Source organism: Talpa europaea (genome assembly GCF_964194135.1).
Source record: "Talpa europaea genome assembly, chromosome: 1".
Lineage (NCBI taxonomy): Eukaryota > Metazoa > Chordata > Mammalia > Eulipotyphla > Talpidae > Talpa > Talpa europaea.
In genome coordinates this window covers 130,826,518-130,840,179 of record NC_140073.1, presented here as the reverse complement: position 1 = coordinate 130,840,179, position 13,662 = coordinate 130,826,518, and the positions used below count along the sequence as shown (strand labels likewise).

General features: G+C 38.8%; 1 protein-coding gene across 1 annotated transcript; it reads left to right on the top strand.

The window, feature by feature from the left end:
- Positions 1-4,827: 4,827 nt before the first annotated feature.
- CLK1 (CDC like kinase 1) lies at positions 4,828-11,713 on the top strand (the record flags this gene model as incomplete). Its single annotated transcript, XM_084231294.1, has 12 exons — positions 4,828-4,988; positions 5,214-5,442; positions 6,436-6,526; positions 6,945-7,011; positions 8,306-8,422; positions 8,513-8,679; positions 9,212-9,306; positions 9,393-9,522; positions 10,220-10,302; positions 11,008-11,087; positions 11,368-11,458; positions 11,570-11,713. The coding sequence occupies 12 exons, from the start codon at positions 4,828-4,830 to the stop codon at positions 11,711-11,713; spliced, it is 1,455 nt and encodes a 484-aa protein (XP_084087420.1).
- Positions 11,714-13,662: the final 1,949 nt, after the last annotated feature.

Genomic DNA, 13,662 nt, shown 5'->3' with positions numbered 1-13,662 from the left:
TTGGAATACTTAAGTCTTGTTTTGTACCTCTCTTTTGCTGACCTTTTGGTTAATGGGAACTTGAATAGTTAAAATTTTACCTTGGTTGAACTTGGAAATTTCCAGATCTACTTAGCAACACATTTATAACTCTTAGTGTTGGATATTTCTGAAGACATGTGTTCTCATCTGTTTTTGTTTGAACATTTTAAACTAGTAAGTAATTTATTGACTTTCCTCCAAGTCAATGAATAGGACTGTCTACTCTGGTTTAAATAACAGAAATTTGTTTTCTCATAGCTCTAGAGACCAGAAGTTGAAGATTAAGATGTGGGCAGAGGGCCTCCCTGGTGGCGCAGCGGTTGAGCGCTGGGTTGCGAAGCTGCCAGCAGCCTCTGCAGCGCCGGTTCGATCCCCGGCTGCTCCCCAGCCACCAGAGGAGGGTCCCACATGGTGAGCAGACCTCTCCTGCCGCCCGCTGCTCCCCTCAGCAGTGTACTTCGGTCCTTCTGCCTGCTCTGCTCCCCGCTCTGGCTCTGGTGAATTCTCTCACCCTCCCGTGCTTCTGACTGTACCCAGTGCATGTATAAACAAAACAAACAAATGAATAAATAAATAAACAAAACATGCCTCTATTAAAAAAAAAATTTAAAAAAAAAAAAAGATGTGGGCAGAGTTGTTCTCAAGCCTTTGTCCTTGGCTTGTAGATGACCATCTTCTCCAGTCTTTCCTGTGTGCATGCCTGTGTCCTAATTTCTTTAGAAAAGTGACAGTCATTAGATTAGGATGCACCTAATGATCCTCTTTAACCTTCGTTATCTCTGTAAAACACGCTATCTTCAAATGGTCTCTTTCTGAGCTAGTGGTGGTTAGAAGCTGGATTGACGAATTTAGGAGAGGATATTGCCCCTCCAAACTCTCAGTCTATAACATGCACTAGGGCCTCCCTGGTGGCGCAGCGGTTGAGCGCTGGGTTGCGAAGCTGCCTGCAGCCTCTGCAGCGCCGGTTCGATCCCCGGCTGCTCCCCGGCCACCAGAGGAGGGTCCCACATGGCGCGCAGAACTCTCCTGCCGCCCGCTGCTCCCCTCAGCAGTGTACTTCGGTCCTTCTGCCTGCTCTGCTCCCCGCTCTGGCTCTGGTGAATTCTCTCACCCTCCTGTGCTTCTGACTATACCCAGTGCTTGTATAAATAAATAAAATAAATAAATAAATCTTAAAATATATATATATATATATAACATGCACTAAAGAACACATTATCCCTGATGAGTTATTGGTTGGATTGGGTTTTTGCTAAATTAAAACCATTTTGGAAAGCAGGTTTGGCCATATGTTCTAAGATTTTTTTCAGTGTTCATTGTCCTTTACCTTCTAGTTTTACATGGGGATTTCTCCTAAAGAAATTGTTTTGAAAAGGCTGACTTACATTCTGCACAAAATCATTCACTGTGACTTTCTCTATATCAGAATGTGGGTAATGCCCATCTTGTAAGATTATTGTTAGAATGTACAATGCAGTGCTTAGCATAATGACTAACCATTGTGATGAGTTATTATCCTCCAAAGAGTAGAATTTCCTAGGTTTACTTTTAAATACACTGCAAAATACAACTTGAACAGCTGTAAATTTTCCAACTTACTCTGATTAATTTCTCTGTTTCTGAAATTATTTACCTTATATTATTTAGAGATCCTGGCTGCCATATAAGGGTTTAGGTTTTAATGGTTTTAAAGCTTTTTCATATCTACTAAGAGTTTAAAAGAAAGGGTTTAAAAAATGCAAGCAACCATAGGAATTTTGGGCATGTGAATTTCTTACCACTTTACCTACAGTAATTGTGCATCTTTATAAGACTGATTATTTACAGTGTTCTGTGCAAATACACATTTTAATTTCCAGCTTTATGAATCAGACCAGCAAAATTATGCTGTATTGTTATTTGTGATATTTTTATGTTTTCCACTAAATTTGGAATAAGCAAGGATTTTTCTAAAATGACAAAAAGGATGAGAGCAGGTAATGGGGATCAGGATTGGAAATTAATATTCCATCAAATTGCAGTTTGATGATTTTAAGGTGAGCATAACTGCAAGACGGTAGGGTGAGAGTTGCCCAATGTCCTATTTGAACAAGTGGACTACATTTCAAATTGACATGTCCTTATATATTGTTTAAACAGCTTGACCCACCAGTGTGACCAAAGGCACCCTACTTAGATGAAAGGTATTATGTCCTGACTAACGAGCAATTACTGAAAATCCTGAGCAAGAGTAACCAAGGTCTCGTTAGCATGTTAAACTTGGGTGGCAACTCAAGTTTACTAAGACATACATCATATGAAGAAGCATGTAACTTCTGTCCATGCCCCAGTATGGCCCAGCTGTGATGTTGCTCCCTTTTACCCCATCCTGGGTGACTAATCCCTTCAAACTCTTTTCACAGCCTCACTCCTCTAAGAGCCAGGCTGGAAATTTCCTCTACCGGTGCTATCTCCCTTGTGCACAAACCTAATAAAACCTTGTCTAGATGTTGCTTGTCCTGTCTTATTTTACAAGGAGTCAGACCTCTGAAAGGACCCTAAGGTCTACAACAGTTTTTGTTGTTCAGAGATTGTTTCCTAGTAGTATTCTCTCCACAAATTTCCACGTCATGCTTTTACAGTTCACTTAACACTGCAGAGGCCTCACTTAAAATTTTGCTTGACTGTCAAGAGTCCCTTCTTCCTTTCTGCAGGCTCGCTCCTTTGACTTTTAAAACCTTGGGGAAATCTTTCCAATCCAATTTCAGTGTGTATGGATCCCAGCCACCCAAAGACTTAACTAACTTTAAATAGGTCTCAGTACTTCAGTGAAAGCAGAAATTCAGACAATTACAGGGTTATTTGATGCAGGTGGTATAATTTTAAAAAGCAGTTTTTGTCTTTGTAATCAAGGCACAGGCCATATCATACTCTGCTTCCCTCACTTTTTATTTCTGGAGTTCACAAATGCAACTCTTTCAATTTAAAATTAATTTAAAATGGGGGGTAAAAAGTAATTTTTTTTTTTAATTTCCAAATTTGTTATTAATGTAACATTGATTTAGAACATTATACAGGTTTTACCTATGCATCATTACAAACCAACATCTACAACACAAACGTAATTTTTATCCCCGCCCCGGTAGGACCCCAAATATAATTTTTAGTGAGCATGGATGCAATTCTCCCTACGTTTTTCAAAAGCTGACATGAGCCAACATGGCTGCAGGCAGCTGCTTCCCCTCCCTCCACTATGTAGGTGGGGCTCGCGCGTGCGCACACACGGCCCCGCCCCGCCCCGCCCCGCGGCGGAGACGCGCTAGCTGCGTCATCAGTGTTTTCGAGCAGGGTCCGACCTCTGCGGCTGTCAGCTCCATTTTGTTGTGGGAGCTCGTCGCAGCTAGCTGGGCTTCCTGTCGTTGCCTTGCGAGCTTTGCCTCTTTGGCCCTGCAGTCTCCAGCCGGGACGGTAAGACGCGGTGGAAGGGACGAGGTGTCAGGCGAACCCCTGGCGAGGCCCTATTCCCCCTGCTTTTTTTTTTCTTGCCGCCGGCATTCTCCGGGCAAGGGCCTCATTCCCCTCACCCCGGGCTGCACGAAGGCGACCCGCTCAGCTCTCTTACCTCTGCCACACCTCGACCCCCCTCCTCCTCACTCCCGCCGAGCTTGGTGTTGGGCAGTGGCGGTGTCTGCCGCCTTCGGGGCGCTGGGCGGGGAGGGCCGGGCCGCCCGGGCGCCATGTTGTCCGCCGCGGCCTGCTGTTCGAGCTGTAAGATGGCGGCGGGGGCAGGACTTCGCCCGCTCGCGGGAGAGGCGAGGCTGCAGGGGGTGACCTTTATTTGGCTTCTGGAATGTGCCTAAGTCCGGGTGCTCTGTGGAACTGTCTGGTAACAAATGGACAGTAAGGCCGAACACTCGCCTGGTGTAAGGCCCTGCCTGTCGTTTAATGTCTGGTTGAGTGTTAAAGGGTTGAAATTAAAATCGCCAGTCTTTACCCTCCCTGACGTTACCAAAAATCAGGTTTACGAACCTGGGGAAAGAGATTCGTGATGTGTTGGAAAGTCGGGCGATCAGGCATAGTATAGGTTGGCATATCTATGCCCTCTTCCCCGCCAGCCTTTTGTGATACCAGTTGGAGTGTTTTTGATTGAGAGTTGTGAACTGAGAGGTGGAGTTCGAGTAATTAAAATGTGTTTTTTTTTTTTCAAGTTGTTCGAGATACTTACTGTAAACATTACTGAAAGGAATTGGGATTTCTCTGCCTCCCGCCCTCCCCCCCGGCAAATTGTGCGTTTGTGGCAATAGGATAAACTAGGTCTTATTATATAGTGTATGTCGGGGAATGTACTTTTGTATTCTAATGCCATCGTAAACTTGGTAGATCGATGGTTTACCCCCTTTACAGAAATAAGTATGATGGTCTTTATGGTGGCGAAGAGCATTTATAGTTGTATTTGAGTTGGAGACTAGTTTCTAACACGATTAAATGCGGAGAATCACATATGTGGACCTAAAATAAAATTGTGCTGCTGGCAGGATAGGGGTAGGATTTTGCCAAAGTCGGTGAATTAGAAATACTCCCTCTCATTTTTTCTTAACACTCTTCCACTAAATATGAGCTCGTAATGAATAATGCAGAATACCTATAGTGAAATTGGAACAAAAAAAAATTAGGCTTATCAGTGATTTTAGGTTGAGTGACAGTGACTTGAACTTTGATTTAAAAGAACAGTTTCAGAAGTTCGCAACTAGAGTGAATTTGAAACTGCTCATTGTTGACATGTGGGGGACAATTTAGATGAAAAAACTTTTTTTTTTTTAAATGTAGATGAGACACTCAAAGAGAACTTGCTGTCCTGATTGGGATGAAAAAGAATGGGATTGTGGAAAGTGGAGGAGCAGCAGCAGTCATAAAAGAAAAAGGAGATCTCATAGCAGTGCCCGGGAGAACAAGCGCTGCAAATATAATCACTCTAAAACTTCTGATAGGTAAGGAGGGTACTTAAAATGTCTCAATATAAAGCCACATTTTCGCTATAGTGTTATGTCAATTATATCTTAAGAAAACTATGGGAAAATATTTTTGTGGATAAGTGGTGGATTATCATGCCTTTTATTTCCAATGGCGGCAAGTGCTGTCTTTGGGGAGATATGATAATTTGAGGATATTTTATATTAGTATAAAGCATTGAAATTTTTTTTTTATTTCTCTAGCCATTATTTAGAAAGCAGATCTATAAATGAGAAAGATTATCATAGTCGTCGTTATGTTGATGAATACAGAAATGACTACAGTCAAGGATATGAACCTGGACGTCACCATAGAGACCATGAAAGCAGATATCAAAACCATAGTAGCAAGTCCTCTGGTAGAAGTGGAAGAAGTAGTTATAAAAGCAAACACAGGATTCACCACAGTACTTCACATCATCATTCACATGGGGTATGAACGCTTCTAAAACATTTTGGAAATTTAATTCCCATGTGGAACAGGAAAACTTGAATTTGTGCTTGTTTATTTGAGGAAGATGAAGTCATCTCAATTTTAACTTGCAGGATTCTTTTTTATGTTTATGTATTGGTAGGAAATTCCTGAGATGCAGTACATATTTTATTCTTTAGTAATAGATTCTGTTATTGGCAACTTATTTGTCATTCCACTGATATAAGGGAGGTGATTATTTTAGGTTCATTTATTTAATAATGATTAGAAGATATTCTGATTTTTTTTAATAGTACTTCAAGAAATTTAATTTGTTAAGTTGAGGCTTTATCACAAAAATACAATTGGCATTTATTTTTGTGTCATTGAAAATTGGGTGCCCAGTTGTCATAGCAAAGCATGCCCTGTAATCCTTTTTCACTAAGGAAGCCACTTAACAGATTTGAACATGATGAGTTATATGTTAATTTGGAAATCGGTTCAGGTGACATTTAGTCAGTCATGTATGTCAAATCTTTTTTCCTTCCCCAAATTAGGACTTTAATTTTATTTACTGTTTTAATATTTGTTTTCTTAGATTAGCTAGGGAATCTTAATTTGGCCACAGTCTAGATTGACAAGTAAATATTACCTCCTACAACTGCACATTAAATTAGGACACTAGAAACTTAAAATTATGTTTCAGTGACTGCTACAACTAAGCATTTTTTTAAAAAGAAAAACAATTGTATTATGTTTTGTTGCCTTGCCACTTTGAGTATCTTATCTGAAAATCTGTTCCTTGCCATGTTTTTCTCCTGTTAACATAAACTATGTGCCCTGTGAATTTCTGGGGACTGAATTTGAAATTGCTCCTGCCAACCGTTTGTGGCCTGGCGTGTATCTGAATGCCTGAATATCTCCCCGCTGAATGAATTTCGTATTCTGCCCTGAATTCACTCGGGTATATTGATTGGCTGGATGATCTTGGTGCCGCCCACTTGACGTTTCCAGAAGAGTCACCGAAGGAAAAGAACCAGGAGTGTAGAGGATGATGAGGAGGGTCACCTGATCTGTCAGAGTGGAGACGTACTAAGTGCAAGATGTATAGAATATTTTTCAACACTTATTAACTTTTCAGATAACATAATCTATATATAGACTAAGATTTCAGGGATTTGGAAATCTTATTTTCTTTCTCTTTTTTTTTTTTTTTTCTTTTTTTTTTTCTTTTTTTTTCCATTTCTTTTGGTGGGGGGGGATTGTGTTTTTGCTTTCTTTAGAAATTTAATGTTTGTTATACAGAACTTCCGAAATAGTAAATCAAGTTAATGAAATTAGCTTAAGAATGAAATTAGACCTAAAATAGTTATATATGTTTTTTGGCAGTGTTGACCAATAAAGTATCTAGTGATAAGGAAATTTGTAGCATCAACTAGAATAATCTGCATTGATAGCATTTATTATGATAAGTAAAATGTTTCCACTTCGTGGTATGACTGAGATTTGTTTCTCTCTTTTAGATGAAATTGTTGATACTTTAGGTGAAGGAGCTTTTGGAAAAGTCGTGGAGTGCATCGATCATAAAGCGTAAGTTTACTACCCCGAGATTGCATTTGAGGAGGTCAATAGTGCAGAAATTTATTTTGCTTTAGAATATAGTCTGACAATGAATTACACCTTTTTTTGCTTTGGATTTTCAACCTAATTAGATGTAGGAAGTTACCAGAAAAAGGCATTGACCTGTATTTTTAATCAGTACCTATGAAGAGCATGTGCAGTCTCTTAATGTTAATGGTAAGCTGAAGTGAGAACAGATTTTATTGTTTCAGTGAGGAGGTTTGTTGTTTTTTTTTTGTTTTTTTTTTTTGTTATCCCACTGGACACAGTTGTGGCTGTACTCCTCCCCACTCCCAGTCAGTCCTTCTCAGCCTTAGAAGCATTGATTTTTTTACATTAGGGGCTTTGCAACCCAGACTACTGACAGTTTTCAGGGTGGTTACCTAGAAGCCTGTATTGTTTGAAATTGCCATGTTACATTCTAACAAGATGTCGAGAACTGAGAAAATTTATAAATTGGTGTCATACTTTAATAACCTATTTCCATCAAAGTCCTGGTTGAAATTTAAGATAGTATGGGAAGTTTTACTTTTTTTGTTACATGATGTCCTGCTTTGTTTTTTCCTTCCAAATGATAGGGGTTTTTTCTAAATTATTGGGTGAGGCTTCCTACTATTGTAAGATTCTAAGAATGAGTTCCTACCTATGCCTCCACTGTTTCCCAACTTTTCTAGTGATCGTGACTAAAGAAAGATTTGACATATTTACTAGTCACCAGGTACCATAGGACTAGAAAATTCATTATGTACTTTTTTTTTTTTTGAAGTTGAGTCTTATTTGGTCAAGCTGATTGAGGTAGTCAAGTATCAGTATTCTGGTTAAATTAGAATAGTTGATGCATAGTTTACTTGGAGGACCAAAAAATAATTCATATGAATGGTGGTCTGATAAAAGAAGCTTTTGTCACTCAGCACGTGTTTGTATTACCAACCAAATGACCCAAGATCTTTCTAGTTGCTTAGATTGAGTTGCAGTTAGGAGGGAATACTTAATCATAATCAGGTAAACCTGAATGCTATACCATAAATTTAAGAAAACAAATACCATGGGTAAAAGTACAAGTAGTGCATGGTCCTGCTCAAGGCCCAGCACCCTCAGCAGGCTCAAGCATCTGTTCAAGGCATGAAAAATAAATGGTGTTCACATGTTGGGCAGTGTGGGGGAGGAGGTAGAGAGTATAAGAAATGCACTTTGAAAGGAGTGTTAGAGAAAAAGAAGTGGACATCATCTGTATTGTTTTTCTAATCTGAACTTTTTCTGGCAGGGGAGGTAGACGTGTGGCAGTAAAAATAGTTAAAAATGTGGATAGATATTGTGAAGCTGCTCGCTCAGAAATACAAGTTCTGGAACACTTAAATACAACAGACCCAAACAGTACATTGTAAGTATCAAAATAGAACTTGGAAAAATGTCATCAGGTAGCTTTTGGATTAAAAAACCTATACTCAAGTTACTTTTTACATATTTATAGCCGCTGTGTCCAGATGTTGGAGTGGTTTGAACATCATGGTCACATTTGCATTGTTTTTGAACTTTTGGGACTTAGTACTTACGACTTCATAAAAGAAAATGGTTTTCTGCCATTTCGACTGGATCATATCAGGAAGATGGCATATCAGATATGCAAGTCTGTGAATTGTAAGTACTTGGCATATCTTCCAGAAATTTGAGTATATTGAGGCTAACTTGCTGCCACACTGATTTGGATCATTTTTTAAGAAAATGAAGTGGTATCTAGTATAAAGCACTTAGAAGCATGATTAAAGAGTAAGTATGAGAACATGATGTTGTTCAGTTCCTCACATTTCTTTTAGTTAGTATGCTTTTCAACATAGATTGATCTATTTTCCTGTAAGCTGTGGTTTAGCCTTTCTGATTACTGAAAAAATTAACCTATACCATTACGCTAGAATTGGGGACTAGTGGCCATTCTCAGCATCACAAGAGAAAAATGCTACTGTCTTTACTTTTTAACCAGTTATTAGGGTAGTCGGAGGATAGTAGGTTTTAGTCCCTGATTGTCTGGCAGGCTACTGAATGATCGCTTGGACATGTGGAAAAGGTGTATCAAAGAAGTCTTTTTGTTAGGAATTTTTGGCTTGGTTTGCCTAGATTTGGGGGTGGTTGTCGATTTTTTATGTAACAGCAACTTTTTCTGTTTCATTTTCAGTTCTGCACAGTAATAAGTTGACTCATACAGATTTAAAACCTGAAAACATCTTATTTGTGACATCTGACTACACAGAGGCATATAATCCAAAAATGGTATATCTTTAATGTTTACAGCCTCAGATGAATGTTTTATACCTTAATGTTTTGCTTCCTTAACTGACATCATTTATGTTTTTCAGAAACGTGATGAACGTACTTTGATAAATCCAGATATTAAAGTTGTAGACTTTGGAAGTGCAACATATGATGATGAACATCACAGTACATTAGTGTCTACAAGGCATTATAGGGCACCTGAAGTAATTTTAGGTAAGAATTTCTTAATTGTGCATGGGAAAACTGTACGTAGCTTTACTGAAGAAATTGACTTTAAAATTTATTACATAAAAATAAATTTGTTAAAGGTTTATTTTATTTATGCATACAAGAGCTGGGGTGTAGGTCAGAGGTACGGGGGGGGATGAGAGGATTCACTAGAGACAGTGGGGAGCAGAAGAGGCGGATCTGCTGAAATACACTGCTGCGGGGAGCAGGCGGGCGAGACAGGAGAGATCTGCGCAATACGGGTAGCTCCATGGCCAGGGATCAAACTCGTGCTGCAGTGGCTGGCAGTAGCTTCATAGTGCTGAGTCTTAACCCATTGTGCCACCAGGGAGGCCCCTATGATGGGGTTTTTAAAACAGTCATTTAATGTCTGTTACATCCCAGAAACTTTTTGTATCCAGTTAGTCCTTGCATGGTATAGGTAGTTCCCTATTTTACGGGTTAGGAAAGAGGGTGTAGGGAGGGGAATGGTTTATTCTAAATCACTAGAGTGAGCCAGATTTGAGACCTGAAAACCAAATGTATCCAAAGCCCTAAGTTTTACATACTACCTTAGTATATTTAATTTTGAATTAAGTGATTCTTTTAGGATCTTTCCAGATCAAACATCAAATGACATTTTATAAAAATGACTTTAAGAAATATTAAGCATTTTTTCCTAATGGTTTGCTTTACTTCGCAGCCCTAGGATGGTCCCAACCATGTGATGTCTGGAGTATAGGCTGTATTCTTATTGAATACTACCTTGGATTTACAGTATTTCCAGTAAGTGACAGTGATCTGTTTGAGTGGTTTTGTGTGAGAAAAGTGCCTGTTGATATAAATGAACTGTTATTTTTTAATTTTTTGTGAATGAATACTTCAAAGTATACATTCATAGATTTTTTTTTCTTGTATAGATGTTGTAGCTAATTGTAAGGAAGTAAAAATCCTGTAATTCCAGCACTATTGGGTATTTGTAATGCCTTCATAATGTCATTTTTTTTTTAAGATTTTTTTGTAAGATTTTTATTTTTACGTAGAAGAACTGCGGTGTAGGCCATAGCTACAGGGGGTGAGAGAATGCACCAAAGACAATGGGGAGCAGAACAAGTGGATCTACTGAAATACACTGCTGAGGGGGAGCAGTGGGCAAGAGAGGAGAGGTCTGCTGCACCATGTGGGTCACTTCCCTGGCTGGGAATCAAACTCAGGCTGCTTTGTGATGGGAGGGCCATCACTCTTGGTAGTACTGAGATTTTACCCTTAGGCCACCGGGGAGGTAAAAATTTAGGGGAGTCATTGTTGAACTTTTTCTGTAAGGCCTTAATGTATGTTTTGTTGTCAGCTGTTTTTTACTAAAAGTACATAGAACTTTTTAAGTGATTCACTTTTTGTAACTTCTAACCATCTATAAACTAGAAATTTAAATGAGAACAGAATGTGCAAAGTAGATAAGGTGTTTTTTTTGTTTTTTTTTTTTTTTTAAAGACACATGATAGTAAGGAGCACTTGGCGATGATGGAAAGAATTCTTGGACCTTTACCAAAACACATGATACAAAAAACCAGGTATGTTTTATTTAAGAGTATTATCCTTGTACCACTTAGCTATGTGTTCTAATGAAAATTCTATAAAAGAATGAAGTCCAATGCTTTTTCACTTTTAAGCAGCACCTAACTTTCTGGGAGAAGGCAGTAATTATTTCTAGGTTGTCTTTTAAATCTTTTTTTAAAACATGTTAAGCTTTCATCCATAAAAGCATGCTGACTGATTGATTCGATTGCTGTTGCTGGATGTTAAAGTTTTCAGTATCAACCTAAACATGAATGGATATTGGCTCATTCTTAGGAAACGTAAATATTTTCATCATGATCGATTAGACTGGGATGAACACAGTTCTGCTGGCAGATATGTTTCAAGACGCTGTAAACCTTTAAAGGTAAGCTTGGGTCATTGCTTGAGGGACTAAAACCTTGAGTTTTTATGGTGGAGAAATAAAATTACAATAAGTAGTAAGAAAGTAGAACTGTTCTATTTCTTTTCTCCTCAGGAATTTATGCTTTCTCAGGATGCTGAACATGAGCTTCTGTTTGACCTCATCGAGCGGATGTTAGAGTACGATCCGACTAAAAGGATTACTCTGAAAGAAGCATTAAAACATCCTTTTTTTCACCCCCTTAAAAAAGCACTGTAGAGCTAAAATTGTACAGCTCTTTTGAAAAGATCTTATAGACTGCATCAGTCTGATTTTTAAATACTAAGTTATTTTGTACAGCTTTTGTGAAATTTCTTACTTTTTTGTATTTGCCATGTTTATTTTGTTTGGATAATTTGAATTAACTGTATAGCTAAGTAAATAATTATCTTTTTCAGTAATTACTGTATGAAATGATTTATCCAGAATAAATTTTTTGTGCTAATGCAGTTTATATGAATCTGTAGCTTTGTTTTTTCCCCAGCCATTTTTCCTGTTTCTTAATTTTTGTTTTTTAAAGATTTGTTTTTATTTATGCATATAAGAACTGGGGTGTATACCAGAGGTGGGGAGGGTGAGAGAATTCACTAGAGACAGTGGTAGCAGAACACTATCAGATGGTTTCACTTATGGGAGGAATATAAGGGAACCAAACAAGATCAGGAAAAAACTAAACTAGCAGGCAAAACAAAAATCAGACATTCTGTGGGAGAGGGATCAAAACTGGGGGGAAGAGCACAAGAGACTAAAGTGATGGTTCATGGGTTACTTGGGAATTCTATGGAACTACCCGAGGAAAAATCAAACATTGTACAAAAATGAACAATGATGTAAATATATATATAAATAAAAACATTAAAATAAAAAATTTTGTTGGAGGTTTCCTTTAGACTTTGGAAATACTTAGATTTGTTTGCATTTTAGGGGTTACTAGCATTGGGACTTACACCTTCCTTCTGTAAACCGCACATATTGAAACCAAGTTACAGAATACAAAGAACTAGAAATTAGCCAAAACAATTTTCTCTATACCCATTTAAATTTGGCATTGCTGGTTTTTGTCCTCTCCTGAGTGAGATTCTGCAAATTGCCTAAGGCTCTGTGCTCCTTCAGAACTGAGAAGCTTTTAGAAACCTTTTCAGTGAAGTCTGACTGACCCAACTGACTTTAGTAAAGTCAGGGTTTTGTACATAGTTTTATCTGATTCATTTAGAAATGCATGGTAAGCCAGTGGTTTGGGCTCAGCAAAATTGAAAGTACAAAGAAATGCATGCTCCCACACATTCATAGTTTAGCTCATTATCAACATTTCCTTACTAGATTAAGGAATGATTTATTTTGGTTTTGCATAGAACTGTGGAGTAGGCCAGAGGTGTGGGGGTGGTGAGAGGATTCACCAGACACTTGGAGAGCAGACCAGTGGATCCATTGAAATACACTAAAGGGGAGAGCAGGCAAGACAGGAGAGGCCATAGGAGTAATAACCCTGAGACTTAACCCTTAGGCCACCAAGGAAGCCCTGATCATTGATTATGATGTCATCATTTCAGAATGGCATCTTTCACTTAAGTAGAATGCACTTTTAAGGTTTATGTCTTTTCATAGCCTTAATGCTTTTTTTCACACGTTCAGCATCATGATCAGACTTAGATTTAGCAGGTAGCATCATGGGTGCGAAAAAGAAAACTACATTAAAACCCGTCTTGGGGTCCTCCCTGGTGGCCCAAGTAGTTAAGCACTGGACAGTGAAGCTATCTGCAGCCTCTGCAGTACAAGTTCAGTCCCGGGCCGGCCCAGGAGCTACACACATGGTGCAGCAGACCTCTCCTGTCTTGCCCGCTGTTCCCCTTGGCAGTGTATTTCAGTCAGTCTGCCTGTTCTGTTTACTGCCACTCTGGTGAATCCTCACCCCTCCCCCTGCATCTCTGGCCTGTACCCCAGATGTGTGTATAAATCTTTCAAAAAAAAAACTATCTTGGAATGATAAAGCCCTTGAGGTTTCTGCCCATACATGTGCATATTTCTAAAACATGTCTTTGTAGCACTGCCACCACTGTACTAGGCTGAGTTCACAAATCTGTTGTAACCTGTGGCATTCCTATCACTTCTCTGGTTCTCCAAGCTTTGTTTCTTGGCAGTTAATTAAAACCTGCACTGCCAGGGTCTCC